The following is a 16,936-nucleotide window of genomic DNA, read 5'->3' as shown; positions in this document are numbered from 1 at the left end:
TGATGCTTGCATAGATACCACTGATAGCATGCATGTTAAATAATGTGCTGACTGGCTTTTTTCGAAATATAGCATGCACTTCAACAAGTTGTATTCTTGTGTGAATACTTGTATATTGAACGGTTAAGTTTCCCTTACGTTAACAGTATATACTGCCAATTTTATGATATCGTTCACAAAGCGAGTGCAATAGGAAACCTCCGAGTGGTCAGCGAATCAATGGTGGGCTTGATCAAGCTGAAACCGAGCTGGGACCAACATCCCCGGTTAGCATCTCGCTGTGGGCGTCTGTTGCTGCAACCCTTCTCGTTGTAGTTCTCGCTTGGGGTCTCGTTGAATACGCTCGCGGTGAGATCTCAACCTATGACCTTCACTGCCAGACATACACAGGCAAACAAATTATGTCTGTACCACTGCACCGTCTTTCCAAAATACGACAGTGAAGCTGACGGAGATTTCTTCAAAGTTAAATCTGTTCGATAAAAGCTGATTTAATTAATTTCTTTCTTTTCATAGAGATGCGTATGGGACAGGTATGTCAAGCATGAGAAACCTTTACACTATGAAAAAAACATCCCTCTCATCAAACAATTGGGATCTAGGTTTGTGTGTTTGAAATAGTCTTGCGTGATGATACTAACCAATACGTTTTTATATTCGCAAACTACAGCCTCTGCATAATCCAGATATTGTCACGTGGGAACATAATATCATGGGATTGCCTAATCACAGTATTGGATTAATTACATATCAATACTTGATACAGTAGACAGATAATGAGCCAAATACTTCAGCCCGAGACCGTGGAAGAATTAATATCAAATAACGACTGTGTCAGAAGGTCTCCTTGCGAAGGCCTATTGCATGCAGTTCCGCCTGATCAGATTATATCAGCATGCAATATGCATGCGATAGATGCACTGTGCAGATCAGGGGTAATAAATACCTATACGAATTCATCAGATAAGCTACCGGGCAAACGAAGTATACACCCATGTTTTGAGGGACTACAAATAAACCAATCAAGAAACAGTAAGTCGATGGTGATGTACTTGTATACTGATACATGTACCTTAGTTGTCTTTTGGACCTAAAGGTTTACAATGTTTGTTACGTTTTGAAGGCATTTGCAAAGTATTTGTCAAACCTACTTTCCAACTTTTGCCTATTATAATAGAAGATTCTGGAATTGTCTGCAACCAAAGAATTGAAACATATGGCTATATGAAAGCAAGAATTAGTTCTCGAATTTGTAATCAGAGCTTTATGAACAAAGTCTTAAAATGATCAATTTACGAAATGTGAAAAATGAAACCATAAAGGGTTTTTATGAGACAAACAGATATAGAAGGGCTTTCAAATGGTCAGTTAGCACGAAACAGTTTGCCTGCCTTGAGTGATCGAAGACTTTGGCCTTTTCTTCACAATCATTCATGACTGTAAGTCTTTTCGATTTATCCCATTCATTTTGTGAAGCTCATCTCATTCTTATGTGACGGATACACGAATATGAATACCTCTAACAATCGATTTTGTTCTGTCTAAGCGATAGAGATCAAGAGTACTGTCTGAGGGGATATCTGCGTGCTATTCACATTTAACCAAAGTAACAGGGATATAATTGCCAATTCAACCTAAAGACTTGCCACACTACTCAAATGTATCATCCCCAAATAACAGTTCTTGATGTCGACGGTCGTAGAGGTTTTCTTCACGTCAGCTGTAAACCTACCACACATTCGGAGTATTGGTTTGTCAGTAAGTTTTAAATCCACTTCGGCTTCAGTGCTGGCACTGGTACGGCAATAATACAATACATGGTTTTGTAATGTTCTTGCTTCGGTCTTTCTCTTGGACTCAGATACGAGCAAGCCTTACACATCTTACTTGAACTATTCTTAACCATGATAAACTTTTGGGTTAGGGAATGTATTCACATGAAAATTGGATTTGACCATAACAATACAAAACATTACCAAACTGCAGACAGTCCCAGAAACACCGAAGAACCATCTCTCCATTCTTTTCAAACTTAGCCACCATAAAACACGCTTGTACTTTCATTGACCGAAGGCTTATTTGACTACTATATATTTTCTTTTTCAAAGAAAAAGAAGAAAGCAAAACTTTTGTCAAAAGGTTTGAATGTGTCACATTTAATGAAATATGTCTGATGTCGTACAGTCATATAAACCTAGACATTATTAACTATATTGGCTGTTAGTATCATGGGCAGCGCAAACCTATAAAACAAGGCTTCAAGACAGCTATTGCAATTTTCGACGCCTGCTGATATGATATATACTTGATCATTGCCACGGGTGTGATTTCTCCATATCTGGTTTCTGAGGGATCTCAGTGGTCATTCAGGATATGAATCATACTCTTTCATCTGTCCAGTGCACATTATATCTTCGAGAAGTATGACAGTGATTGATTGCGGTTCATTGTAAATGACCGCTGCGAGAATAATCTATGGCTACCGTGAAAAGAGTGGTCAACCGGACACGATATTTGTGAAAAAGTATAGTTTGAAGCTCGTCATTGTCACTCCAGTAGACATGAATTGATGGTTTGATCCTCATAGAGAGTATTTTTGGCAGCAATAAACGGGAGCTCGTCTTTTAAGTATTAAGATACTTTTCCAGAGATAAGTGTGCCCTATGAAGCGATGGCTCTGCTATTTTCCTGACTTATATGCTGGATTAAGTCGTCTCAAAGAATATAAATTGCCTCAATAAGGTTTATAAGCATATTTCTCCAAAGATTAATGATTCATTTTTACGATGCCCATATGGCAAATCCCAGGATGGCTCAATCTTCTTATGGGCCATTTGATATATTTGAATTCGGGTTACGTATATTTTAAGCGTCATCCTTCATAAGATTCAGAGGATGTAGCATTATACCACTTCCTGATTCCGTGAGGAAATCAGAATATATGTGATTTTCTCCAATAGGCAAAGTAAATGAGAAAACTCACTCTTTCATTTAATAATGTTTTCATATGTGAGTGTTCCTCTAAAAAAATAGTCCATAATCAATACAAATGTGGGTTGGTATCCTTTGGAAACATTGGGAAAGTGATAGATGGGAATCGGTGTACTGCAGAAAAGTAATTATGAATCCTACACAAACCATTCCTGCGTTCTGTAAACACAGCACTGGCATTCCAGACCAGAGGTAAAGCTTCAGTATATTATATGGTCTTGGTATGTTTCTGGTGGCTGACGTGTATTAACCAGCATGGGTATAGGATTAGTTGCTCTTCATTTCATGAATGTACAATGAAAGGAGAGATATGTGAGAAGGCTTGGCTTCGAGAAAGTACATATGAGTTCTCCAAGTCTTGGAGTACATGGTATTCTGTTTGCCCTTTGGGAGTGGTGCGTTGATCAGACACGCATCTGATGTTTCTCTTCATTCCCTTGATTCGATTGTAAATTGAGGCGTAACACTAAACACACTCCCTTCTGATACAGTGCGATGCTAAACCCAACTCACTCACTCTCTTGTGCAATGCAAATGCGAATATCCTCCGATGATTTTAGCAATTTAATTACGTGATATTCGAAATTAATAGTTTGTTATTTCAAAATTAATTGAAACGACCACTGGCACCCTTTTTATGACTGATGAGTAATGTTAAAAAGGTTAGTTTAATCCATGATATATTCAAGTTACCTCTTCATTATGTTTGCCATTTTGTAATTGAATTCCAACCTTGGCCCTGATCATGCATCTAGGTTGTCATCATATCCACACTCACTCAAAGGATCGTTGAGTCTGATGGTCTTGCAGATAGTCTTACAAAACACAACAAGCGACAACATTATCATCAATACATTGTATGATATCAGTGTAGTCGCTGCGTTGCCGTGTTTAATAATGACAAGAGTTCCACTGCTTGGCTAGTATCGTGTATCTATTCCAGACTATCAGCTTTAGTGATTGAATAAATAGCACCTGCACCAACCATAACGGAACCTGATGGAAGATAGTTGATAATAACTATTTCTGCTGTCTATATAAATTTGTACATTACAAATATGCTTGGATGCAATTTGAATAAATACAACAATGTCATAAACAGATTTGAATTGATAGTATTGGTTTTGATTTCCATTTCGACTCTCTTGTATGTGTATTCTGGATGAATAATACCCTTATTGCGGTACATGGTGTGTGTATGTGTGTGTGTGTGTGCGTGCGTGCGCGAGTGTATGTTGGGGATGGTATGTGTTGGGGATGGTGTCTGTGTGTGGAGTCTGGTGATGTGTATCCTGGTAAGATCTTATCCTTGTTGGTTGGAAATAGAATGTATGTCCTGATAAGATCGTATCCTTATTGGTGGGAAGAGGAAGGTCTAATCCCATGAATTATCCTTGTTGGTGGGAATGGAATTTTGTATCCTGGAAAGATCTTATCCATGTGGGTATTCGGGTAAGATCTTATCCTTATTGTTCGGAAGGTAAATGGGTATTGAAGCGCACCTACACCGAGCCATCTACACGATACGATTACCATAAATCTGTGTTAACGTAAGGGACATATGATCCCGGGAGGGCATTGTTATTGTCAATGTATAGACCGAAAGGGACCACATCAACGTCAGTATGAAGGAACTGTGTCTTCTTGTCAACCATGTCCAAGTCAGTATGACAGGAATGTGGGTTTATGTTTACCCTGCCCAACTTAGTATGAAGAAAATATGTGTTCTTGTCGACCCTATCCACGTCGACATACAGAAAGTATCTGGTTTGAGTCAAACAGAACCAAGTGGGGATGAAGGCAATATTATTCTTGTCAACACTGTCCATCACAGCAAAAAGGAAATACGTGATTTTGTCCTCGAAATTCATATCACTATAAAGGATATGCGTGATTTTGTTTAACCTCCACGTCAGTATGCCGGAAGTGTTTGTTTCTGTCAACCAGACCCATGTCAGTGTGAAGAAATGTTCGTTTCTGTTAACAATGTCCACGACCGTGTGAAGATAATATTTCAACGTCAGTATGCCGGAAATAGTTTGTTCTTGTCAAAAAATGCCCACGGAGGTGTGAAGGTAATCTATACTTTTGTTACTCTGCATCAGAAAATGTTTGCTCTGACCAGATGCAAACATCAGTATACAGGAAATGTTTGCTCTTGTCAACAATGACCACATCAGTATGAAGGTAATCTGTGCTTTTGTTAACCCTGCCCCAGTCAGAATGGAGGAATTGTTTGTTTTTGTCAACCCTATTTACGCCGGTGTGAAGGTATTCTGTGCTTTTGTTTACCCTGCCCCAGTCAGAATGGAGGAATTGTTTGTTTTTGTCAACCCTATTTACGCCGGTGTGAAGGTAATCTGTACTTTTGTTAACCCAGTGCCAATCAGAATGGAGGAATCGTGTGTTCTTGTCAACTCTGTTCATGCCAGTCAGTTACCCTGCCCCAGTCAGAATGAAGGAAATGTTTGTTTTTGTCAACCCTGTTTACGCCGGTGTGAAGGTTATCTGTACTTTGGTTAACCCAGTGCCAATCAGAATGGAGGAATCGTGTGTTCTTGTCAACTCTGTTCATGCCAGTCAGTTACCCTGCCCCAGTCAGAATGAAGGAAATGTTTGTTTCTGTCAACCCTATTTACGCCGGTGTGAAGGTAATCTGTACTTTTGTTAACCCAGTGCCAATCAGAATGGAGGAATCGTGTGTGCTTGTCAACCCTGTTCATGCCAGTCAGTTACCCTGCCCCAGTCAGAATGAAGGAAATGTTTGTTTTTGTCAACCCTATTTACGCCGTTGTGAAGGTAATCTGTACTTTTGTTAACCCAGTGCCAATCAGAATGGAGGAATCGTGAGTTCTTGTCAACTCTGTTCATGCAAGTCAGTTACCCTGCCCCAGTCAGAATGAAGGAAATGTTTGTTTTTGTCAACCCTATTTACGCCGGTGTGAAGGTAATCTGTACTTTTGTTAACCCAGTGCCAATCAGAATGGAGGAATCGTGTGTTCTTGTCAACTCTGTTCATGCCAGTCAGTTACCCTGCCCCAGTCAGAATGAAGGAAATGTTTGTTTCTGTCAACCCTATTTACGCCGGTGTGAAGGTAATCTGTACTTTTGTTAACCCAGTGCCAATCAGAATGGAGGAATCGTGTGTGCTTGTCAACCCTGTTCATGCCAGTCAGTTACCCTGCCCGAGTCAGAATGAAGGAAATGTTTGTTTTTGTCAACCCTGTTTACGCCGGTGTGAGGTAATCCGTACTTTTGTTAACCCAGTGCCAATCAGAATAGAGGAATCGTGAGTTCTTGTCAACTCTGTTCATGCCAGTCAGTTACCCTGCCCCAGTCAGAATGAAGGAAATGTTTGTTTTTGTCAACCCTATTTACGCCGGGGCTTTTGTTAACCCAGTGCCAATCAGAATGGAGGAATCGTGTGTTCTTGTCAACCCTGTTCATGCCAGTCAGTTACCCTGCCCCAGTCAGAATGAAGGAAATGTTTGCTCCAGTCAACGCTGTTAACATACGTATGCAGGAAATGTTTGCTCGTGTCAACAATGTCCACGTCAGTATGAAGGTAATCTGTGCTTTTGCTAACCCTGCCCCAGTCAGAACGGAGGAATCGTTTGTTCTAGCTAACGCTGCCCTCGTCAGTATGCCGGGAATGTTTGTTCTTGTCAAAAATGCCCACCTCCATAAGAGGCCAATCTGTGCTTTTGTCAACCCTGCCCCAGTCACCATGAAGGTAATGTTTGTTCTGGCCAACGCTGTCAACATCCGTATGCCGGGAATGTTCGTTTTGTCAACAATGCCCACCTCCATCAGAAGCCCATCTGTACTTTTGTCAACCCTGTCCCAGTCAGTATGTACAAAATGTGGTTAACCCCGTTCACGCCAGTGTACAGGAAATGAGGATTCTGCCCGACCATGTCGTCAGCAGACGGAAATACGTGTATGTCCTTGTTGGATATTATCCTTGTCAGTGGCTTGGGAACATATATCTTGTGGAATCAGAGAGGCAATACATGTTACATTAAGCCATACCACACAGGCTTGATCATTAAGAGGGCAATGTCAGGCTATGTTAGACTGTGAGTCACTCTGTCGTACAAGTTGACGGCATGTATCCTGAATGCCATTGTGAAACAATATATTTCGTATTTAAGCCTACTGCTTGGCTACCAACCAACAGCAAACATGTCTGGTAACCTCTCTTAGAAACGTATCGTGCTGTAAACAGATAAAGAGTTTGCTGTAAGCCATCCTGTTATGTAGCAAAGCAGTAAATCAGGATTTAATGGTTTATGCGTCACACTAAGACGATATCTCCGTCTTTGGTGCGAAAGGTTAAGAGTAGAGACCACTTTCTCCTTAAATACAGTGTAGTGTGAAAAAAATACCAGCTTCTAATTTCTCCGATGTTCTAATGAAATTTTCGCTGTTGTAAAAATCAATAATATAATTTGCGAGGAATTCGCATTGTTGTATTGGGCCGTGGAAGCAAAAATAGAAACCAATTTGATTTCAGTTGTGGGCCAGGAAATCCTCGCACACGTTCGTTACTGTCTTAGAAATATATTTCGCCCTGATATGTCTCTTGTGCCATTGAAATAAATAGAGGAGATATGTTTATGTAAATATTTGAAGTGCTTATGTGTGAGCACATGTGATCAATGGAAGATATCAAAGAATATGATAAGAGTAGAAGAGTGAATGGAATGGTTTCAGTATATGCACAGGCATGGTGGTGATGATGCTGCTGCATGAAATGGAACATGAAATATGATAAGAATTTGAAGCGTTTTTATATCAGTAACAACACAACTTCAGTGAAAGAAAGTGTTTTCGCATGCTCTCAAGCTTCTCTTACTCGGTACATCACCTCATTTTTTGTTAGATTAATCATGTTACATCTATTTTCTCCAACACCTGGTGTCGTTTCGTATTTATTTTTTATTATGGATCTCTGAGAATAATCCGTATCAATTCAGTGATAATTGATACAGAATTTAAAGTATGACCTTCCCTACACAACACCCCACTTACACCCACACGCACGTACACGCGTACTCACGCAGACATACAAACACACACGCACACACACGCGCAAACACACACAATATTGTACGTTTTCAATCGTTTGTACAATGTGCTCTGCTTTTTAGCACAGAAATCTTACGGATGTGGAAACGGTCTTGTTCTATTTACAAATATGGCTACTCTCGCAAACAGTTGACATCGGATCAAAATACATTTCTTTACCTGTACTTGTTTCTTAAAGGATTCATACGTGTAGATCTATCAATGTTTAGACGTGATTCACATGCCAATTGCTTTGTGTCAATATATGCATGTACACGCTAAATACGATTGCCGTTGTGGCTCAGCGCTACAGATTAAACCACAGAAGACCGTCATGCAACAGGATGGCTCCACAGAGTTCCAGCTGAAGTTGTTCAATACTTTGCCAGAGTCTTACTTCGAGTCAATATACATCCAGAAGTCTACTTTATCATGCACTCAACATATCAATTAACTGTGGTGCAATTTTCGTTTGATATAGGGCATCGTGACATATCGTCTTTGATTCATCAAAGACAGAATATGAAGCAATACAAACAATGCCAATTATTTAAAATGATGTAAATATCAAGTATTTCTGATGCTACTCCTGAATTTGTGCAGCACACTGAGTTGTCAGTTTCACAGATAGTTGTCAGCGACTGAGAAAGATCTTTGATGAGCTCAGAGCAATTGGTGTTACTTGTATTAGAAGCTCTGGAGAATGATCAGTCATGTCGATAGACGGAGTTGACAGGGTCCTTTGAGGTATCGGTCTTTACTGACTGAGACTAGCTGAGCTGGTCAGACGATGTCATTCTCATAGGATTTATTGAAGACTAACTGCATCGTGGAGCTGTGTGGCAGCATTAATGCCAACGTACATGCTGGAAATCGAACGGCAGTCACGTACATGACACGTATGCTAATCAAGACACCGTGAAGAGAGAAGCAATAACATGACATTCGGAGAAGAGAAATATAGATCCAAAAGTTGCCATAAAAATCCAAATCATGAAACTTTACAGATCTGAAAAGTTATATTTTAAGATTTCCAATCAAATGAGTTCATATAGTGTTTAATCTTCCATTTCTATATCTATATTTCCGTAAAAAATATAATTTGAAAATTCTTCAGATATTGGTGAAAAGGGAAAAGCTTTTAAGCATTTTAATGAAATCCATTTGGCGTCAGTCTGAATCGGTAAATAAGACTGAACGGATCTTCGTTTTGTATTTGTACATTTCAAAATCAGGAACAGACTTCCGGGAAGTACCTAATGAGATCGTATTCCTAAAAGTATGCTTTTGTCAAGAGTTTTTGAGCAACATGATGCGGTTCTGGAATTTCTTGCCTATGTTTCCGTTTGTGACTGAATTTACTTGACTGAATAGTTCTCTATTTGTTGGTGTGAATAAACACATTGCTCAAATGAGCAGTAATCAACGTGAATCAAATACCCATCCGTCAAGACACTCTACACAGCTTCAAACAGCAAAGCCATGTAATTGAATAAATGTGGATTCTCCTTGATTTTAGCGTCGCGTGTGAATAGATTAGCTTCAGAACCAAACCCCATTACGAATGCAAATGAACGAACTACCACAATCCATTTGAGAAATTTAAAAGAAAATATTTGTTTATTTGAATATCTTTGAAAGTACTATTTTATGGCGAAGCAATGAGATGAATATATGGAGATACCGTTGAATGCGTCGTCTCTGTGGGATTATTGTAATGCAAATGATGCTGTCATATAACTTACACTACGGAACATTTAGTCGTAGTCATTGCGGAACTCATTTCAATTGAAGGAGATATGGATGAATTCATACAATGACATTTCATTCTATTGAGGCGATACGCATATTCACACAACGTTTTGATATTCATCTGAGACAGATTCTAGTATTTCTTTAAGACCTGTCTTACGTTTTATAAATGTTCTAGAGATAAACGTTTATGTTTTTCTCATGTTGGGGTTAATGACTTATTATACATGAGAGATAACTTTGCATTTCCTAATATCGATAAATGAACAGTTTGCACGCCATCTCATATTAGTTCAGCAATTAAACTGTCATTTAGAAAAAAATAGCAATAACCTTTTTAACAGGACAAATATTTTTATAAATGGTCTTTTAGGAACATGACAGCGTGTTTCCACTATCCCAATCATATCATAGAGCTTAACTTTTATATCTTTTATGAAAAATGGTTTTATAAAGGCACCAATATGTCTAAAAACTACCTGAAAGAACCGTTTTGCACACACATGTTTTCTTTTGTAATGAAACAAACTGTTGCAGAATATTGATTTTTGAAACTATATGTACACATGGAATACCAGTACACGCAGATGAATCAGTAAGAATCGCTCAGCTTTAGGTATATTGACATACAAATGAACGGTGTTCATAGAAGCTTGACTATGCTGATATAGTGAAACAACTGACATGACAGAAGGTTGACTGTGGCACAAGTGTCAATATTGTATGTTTTGACTGATCATTTGCACAGACACAACAGTGAAGTGACAGGTTGCCGCTATCAAATGTCTGTGTGCCTAATGCCGCTTCTCTGGCAATCGATGCTGCCCAAATACTGCTCGTAAGGACAGAATATAGGAAATGATAGAGATGAGGACACTCTTACCTCCGAAACTTGGTCGAAGACGAACATCATACCCTTCCAGAAGCCCCTTTATTGTATCCGTCACATTCTGGAACCGTTCACCCGTTTTGGACGCCCTGAAATAAAGAATACAAGGCAATAACGTCCAAACCCTTGCGGTATTGCTATACATAAACACCGAGCCATACATGAATGAGAGGAGATATATGAGTTGTACATACCCAGAAATGTGAAAGGCGATGAAAAATATCGCCCAAAAATCCGTCAGAAAGGCCATTGTTTGGCTGAGGTGCGCGCAATTATCATTTCCCTACAACATGTGTTTGAAATAAATACATCACACGTTGGGAGAAAACTGTGTCCCCGAGCGCGCATGCTCCGCGTCTCTCCAGTAGTTCATCTCGCTGCCGCTAGGTGGCGGATATACCAGTGGAATTCGAGATTGATTCTGAACAAGTGTTGGGCGAGATCAATAATGTGGGCCAAGTAAACCCATCGACCGCCAGGCCATTCTGTATTAGACGTTTCTACCGTTCTAGGTTGGAGGCGAGTCCATGTTTAACCAAGGGCATCCCTCAGAATTTGCTCCCTCTGTAATGAGCTCGAAAAATTAATCTGGAGACGAGTTCCAAGCTTTTATAGTCCTCCGTCCCTACCAAGCTCAACCGTTGCTTGTAAAGGCCAGCTGATTGCAGCTGATGCTACGAGGAACAGTGTAATGCGCGAAATATGCACTCTGTTGTCGTATTCTGCCACAGTGGCTTTATCGTTAGACACTGCCTTTCGTTAGGATTAGGGTAAGGAGTAACGACACAACGTGCGTAGCTTTTCGAGGGAGATGCAGCAAAAATATTTTCATAACAATTTCGTTTTCTATCTTTAAAAAATGTGACATTGATTTAATCTTTTGACTTACATCATCACAAACATGTGGCTTATTTGTTGACAATACTTAATACCGGGTCAAGTAAAACTATACTTGAAACATACCGTGTATATATCGAGGCATGTCATATCGTTTAAGGAATCTTTTATTCGGTTGTGCCGGAATCAGAAATTACCAATATTAACCCCTAGTCAAGTCTAGTCTTAAATCAAAACCAGACTCCTTTCACATATGAATAATATTAATTTGAAATTAAGATTTTATATTCACACTGCCATAAACTGTCTGATCACAAATCATGCGAATTGTTTGCTAATGTGTCTATCATTTGAAGGACATTCAGAGCTTCTGTATGGATTATGACTGGATATCGAAACTGACGTTTCCTTTATAATGAGAGTAACTGTTTGTTTTACCAGTGGGTATAACCCCTGCAATGAAACCAGTCCTTTTCTTTTGTAAATGTACCAGTTTTGTGTTTATTCAGGAAACATAGTTCAGAAAAAATGAACTTTAAAATTTGTCGTGCGTCTTATTTCACTGCCAATGTTAAATAATGCAAACAGCAGAGAGCAATTTGCACAAAATGTAATTGCTAACTTGGCAGATATGACAATAAGACCTGGTATGATCAAACAAAACGAGGTGTTCCTGTGGATAAAACATGTTTTAAAGCCCAGGATGCAGAATTGCGTTCTTTAACCGTACCAGGACAGGCTGATTGTTAGTTAGAATTCCAGATTCCACATCATATATGTGTAATAATACGGTTTTCATTACAACTACTGACTGACTGAGTTTGGTTTTACGCCGCTGTTAGCAATATTCCAGCAACATCACGGCGGGGGGACACCAGAAATGGCCTTCACACATTGTACCCATGTGGGGATTCGAACCCGGGTCTTCGGCGTGACGAGCCAACGCTTTAACCTCTAGGCTACCCCACCGCCCCTTATTACAACTAACCCAAGTATAACATCACCGTGTTATTTCAAGTATCCGTAGTTTATTACATGTTACTGCGTTGTTCTAGTTTTGGTTGTAGGGGCGGTGGGGTAGCTTAGTGGTTAAAGTTTTCGCTTTCCCCCACATGGGTACAATGTGTGAAGCCCATTCCTGGTGTCTCCCGCCTTGATATTGCTGGAATATTGCTAAAAGCGACGTAAAACTAAACTCACTTAATAGTTTAGGGACCGCTTCCGTGGTGTAGTGGTTTGAGCGTCCGCCCGGAGAGCGGAAGGTCGCGGGTTCGATCCCCGACCGCGTCATACACAAAGACGTTAAAATATGGTACTTGTTGGTCCCTGTCTGGCGCTCGGCATTAATGGGTACAACAAGGACTGGTCGGCTCGGAGTCAGTATAATGTGTCTGAGTGGGGTATTCATGCTTCACTGTGGCATGGTATCTTAGTGGGCTAGCACTATAAAACCAGCTTCAGTCTGGGCTAGTACAAGCAGCCGCACATACACATACACACGCATGCACGTCGTCATATGAGCGAAATATTCTCAAGCACGGCGTTAAACCCAATTTCACCTCACCTCACCTCAATAGTTTAGGCGGTAACGTACCCGCGTGCTGTGCGTCCAGTCTGGAAATGCCTTTGACATGCTGTCTCACACTCCTCCAGCTGACACACTGTGATAAAAAATGAAATACAGTGTTATAACAACGTTTCTTATAACTTGGTGTCACCATAGTGTTTTCTGTAAAACATTTCACTTTGAGATTCGTTCTTCACTATTCAGCTACAGCTTCAGAAAACATACGACCAAAACAACATGCAATTGACGAATAAACATTGATGTGAATTTCTGCTTTGTTTCTAATGTAGTGTTCACTGCTGGGAAAACTATTCAACAATTAACGTTAAATAGAACGTTAAGACAACGTAAAATACGTTAGTATCAAATAACGTTAACCTTGTGGCGACGTATCATAACGCCAGGCCACAACGTTGCGACAACGTAGATGGGAGTCCACAGAATAACGTTGCGACAACGTAAATGGGAGTCCACAGAATAACGTTGTAACAACGTAGATAGGAGTCCACAGAATAACGTTGTGACAACGTAAATGGGAGTCCACAGAAAAACGTTGTGACAACGTAAATGGGAGTCCACAGAATAACGTTGTAACAACGTAAATGGAAGTCCACAGAATAACGTTGCGACTACGTAAATAGGAGTCCACAGAATAGCGTTGTAACAACAAAGGCATAACATTGTGACAACGTTGTGACGACGTTAAATTGTTAGCTGGGATGTCACCCCTTAATCGTGTGCAGGGAAGAGTGAGTGAGTGAATAAGGCTTTAGTCACATCGACAGTATGTCATTCGTATTGGGACTATAAAAAAGTTGTACATCAAAATCAACACATTTACACTACATAAAAGCCTATCAACAAAGGACAGTCCAATAATTGCAGATTCATATTAAAACTAGCATTCAACCATAAATTTATATCTGTCTATCTGTCTAATGAAATATACAAACTGGCTGATAACAGGGAAATACAGGTAGATCCTCATATCAGAGGATATGCAGTACTTATGCCACCTGCGCGGACTGATGAGCACGGACTTAACAACTAGGTAAGATATCATGGATTAACGATGGAGGCAGATGGGGTTGGTAAATGTACTCATGGTTTTTAAATAATAATAGTCTTGGCCAGACAATCCAGTGATCAATATCATGAGCATTGATTTACGCAATTGGGATACAGTGATATGTCTTCCAAGTCAGCGATCCTGACCAGCCGATCCCGTTAGTCGCCTCTTAAGACAAGCAGGGGTTGCTGAAGGCCAATTCTAACCCGGATCTTCAGGGGTTCCATGAGTTTGGAGAGCTAACGTTTTATCTACATCCTATCAGTCGTCCCATGTCAATATGACACATTACGTTTACTCTGAAATATGAAATCACACGAACAAAGCGCCACAGTATAATTTACCTATTTGGCGTATCCATCATGAACCACATGCCAAACGATACCTTTTCAAAATGATCCAAACTCCTGAAACGAGAAACATATGCATGGCTTTTCAAATATTCATTCAATGACAATTAATATAAGGCTTAAATGCGGTAAGTGAACGTGCATATTTGGAAGGTTACAAAGCCAAATAGAGTTCATAATGGAGTTAATGGTGAATTCTAAGCATGTTTAGGCTTCGCCACGGTGTATTTTAAGAATCTCGTTTAAACTTTATACTGAAAATATGTATGTATGCAGACTTGGTCTGGTTGAAATAATGCCGATGCGACGTGAAATTCAACTCAACTCAACTTTAAACAGGTGGTGTGAGGTAAATGGGGTTTAATGGTACTTGAGACTATTTCGCTCATATGACGACGTGCATGCGTGTGTATGTGTATGTGCGGCTGCTTGTACTAGCCCAGACTTAAACTGGTTTTATAGTGCTAACTCACTGAGATACCATACCACAGTTAAGCATGAATACCCCACTCAGACACATTATACTGACTCCGAGCCGACAAGTCCTTGTTGTACCCATTAATGCCGAGCGCCAGGCAGGGACAATATAGTACCAACAAGTACCATATTTTAACTTTAAACAGAAGAGTCGGAAAACCAACTGCTATGTCACCATGTACTGACCTGAACGGCTGCACGCCACATCCTGCCCATGGAAGCAATATGTCTGTCGTTGTCAACATCTGAAATGGCAGCCCATTTGTCCGGAAGTGATCGTCGTAATTGCTACAGATCCTGTGGCCGTGGTTGACGTTGACGTAAACGTAGCTCATCACACCGATGCTCAATTGTGCTCCGTCCGGTGATCGAGACGGCCGCGGAAGTACGGATATGTTCTGAACTTGCAGGAAATCAGTTCAGATTCGTTCAGTGACGAGACGAGGTCTGTCATGTTGAAAATGGCGTTTGGTACTTCAAGTCGGAACAGCACAAGCATGTGAGATCTCGTCACTTTAAGCTGCCGTTGGTATGAGCAATATCTGTTTCCCCGATAAGAGAGGGCTTCAAACATCATGACACTTCCTCCACCGAATCTGCTGACCCCTCGTCCGCAATATTCGGTATATCCTTCATTCAGTCGCCGATATACACAGTCGAAATCTTCTTGGATTTGGGGATCGGGAATCTTCAATCAATCAAAATCTTAGTCTACTACTGATGACATAATCCACACGACTGCAACCGCTGAAGTCGCTTACGTTGAGGTAAAATGACACCAACGCTCGCAGTTTGAACGTCGTCTTCGGATTTCGGCAGGTCGTAAAGGATGAAAGAGAATCTGGGCAGATACAGGATGTTAATATAAGCGTCAAAACTCTGTCCACATCCTTTCTGATTTCTGATGAAAGTTTATCCGATTTAACGTTTGCGACTATATACTGACCATGCGTTTACGCATCGAATAGTGATGATACCAGGTGTTCACAGAAAGATGTTGCTGAGACTTTGCAATGAGTGTCCTATTTCGAGCTAAATGAACCAGGATGGAGAGATCTTTGGCTGCTGCGGTGACTTGGTGTCACTTTATCCAGTGAGTGTAGTTTTACGCCGCTTTTAGCAATATTGCAGCATTATCACGGCGGGGACACCAGATATGGGCTTCCCACATTCTACCCATGTGGGGTACTGAGCCTGCCTTTTAGGTGTGAGGAGCAAACGCTTAAAAAAACCTCATCCCACAACACACACCCACCCCCACCCCCACACATACACGCTGCAATCGTGACGTCAGTCATGGAAGTGTAGTAAACCTTGCATCTACAACCATGGAACAATGTCGCACTCACAAATATTTTTCAGAACGTTACAGGAACTGGCATTTAACTTTAAGTTAAATTAAAATTAAATGTCAAAAGTTCGTTTGTATGGATGGCTTAGCTTAAATGGAACCACTGAAAAACATTACATATCATATCTAATTACCAGAGAAAATTAACCCACCACAAACCTCATTGATTCAAGCAAATCCCTAAACCCGCTGAAGTTAATTTTACGTTTGAATGCCTTGACATTTAAAATAACTTCTCTCAATAAACTTTATTTTATTTCATTCATTCCCTTTCACAGGAAATATTTTCAAAGTTTATGAGTCAAAGCGAAATCCTAATCCTTTATCTCAAGAATACCTCGAGGGATGAACTCATCGCTGTGGTTTAATGATAACATTTTTTATGGAATACTCATTATTCATAATGTATTGTTGAATATGAAATGTAAGAGCTTGGACGCTTAAGCTATTAAGAGAAACATTCACAATCATATTAAACATTATTGTGATTGGTAGTATTAATAGTTCCGTTTAAATGTCACTGTTGTGTTGGTTAGTTGTGCCATTCGTCTTGATTCTTGAACACCAGAGGCACTTTAAAGAC

General features: G+C 40.1%; 1 protein-coding gene across 1 annotated transcript in view; it reads right to left on the bottom strand.

The window, feature by feature from the left end:
• LOC124266201 (gamma-aminobutyric acid receptor subunit beta-like) overlaps window positions 1-11,328 on the bottom strand; it is a 78,958-nt gene extending 67,630 nt beyond the window's left edge. The window contains exons 1-2 of the mRNA XM_046701005.1: window positions 10,897-11,328; window positions 10,697-10,791 (exon numbers count right to left, since the gene is read on the bottom strand). Coding sequence (XP_046556961.1) covers window positions 10,697-10,791; window positions 10,897-10,952 — 151 coding nt within the window. The 5' untranslated portion in view covers window positions 10,953-11,328. The remainder of the gene's footprint in view (window positions 1-10,696; window positions 10,792-10,896) is intronic.
• Window positions 11,329-16,936: the final 5,608 nt, after the last annotated feature.

Source organism: Haliotis rubra, unplaced genomic scaffold (assembly GCF_003918875.1).
Source record: "Haliotis rubra isolate DU_JTF1 unplaced genomic scaffold, ASM391887v1 Scf124, whole genome shotgun sequence".
NCBI lineage: Eukaryota > Metazoa > Mollusca > Gastropoda > Lepetellida > Haliotidae > Haliotis > Haliotis rubra.
The sequence above is the reverse complement of the archived record's forward strand: the minus strand, read 5'-3'. Positions and strand labels throughout refer to the sequence as shown.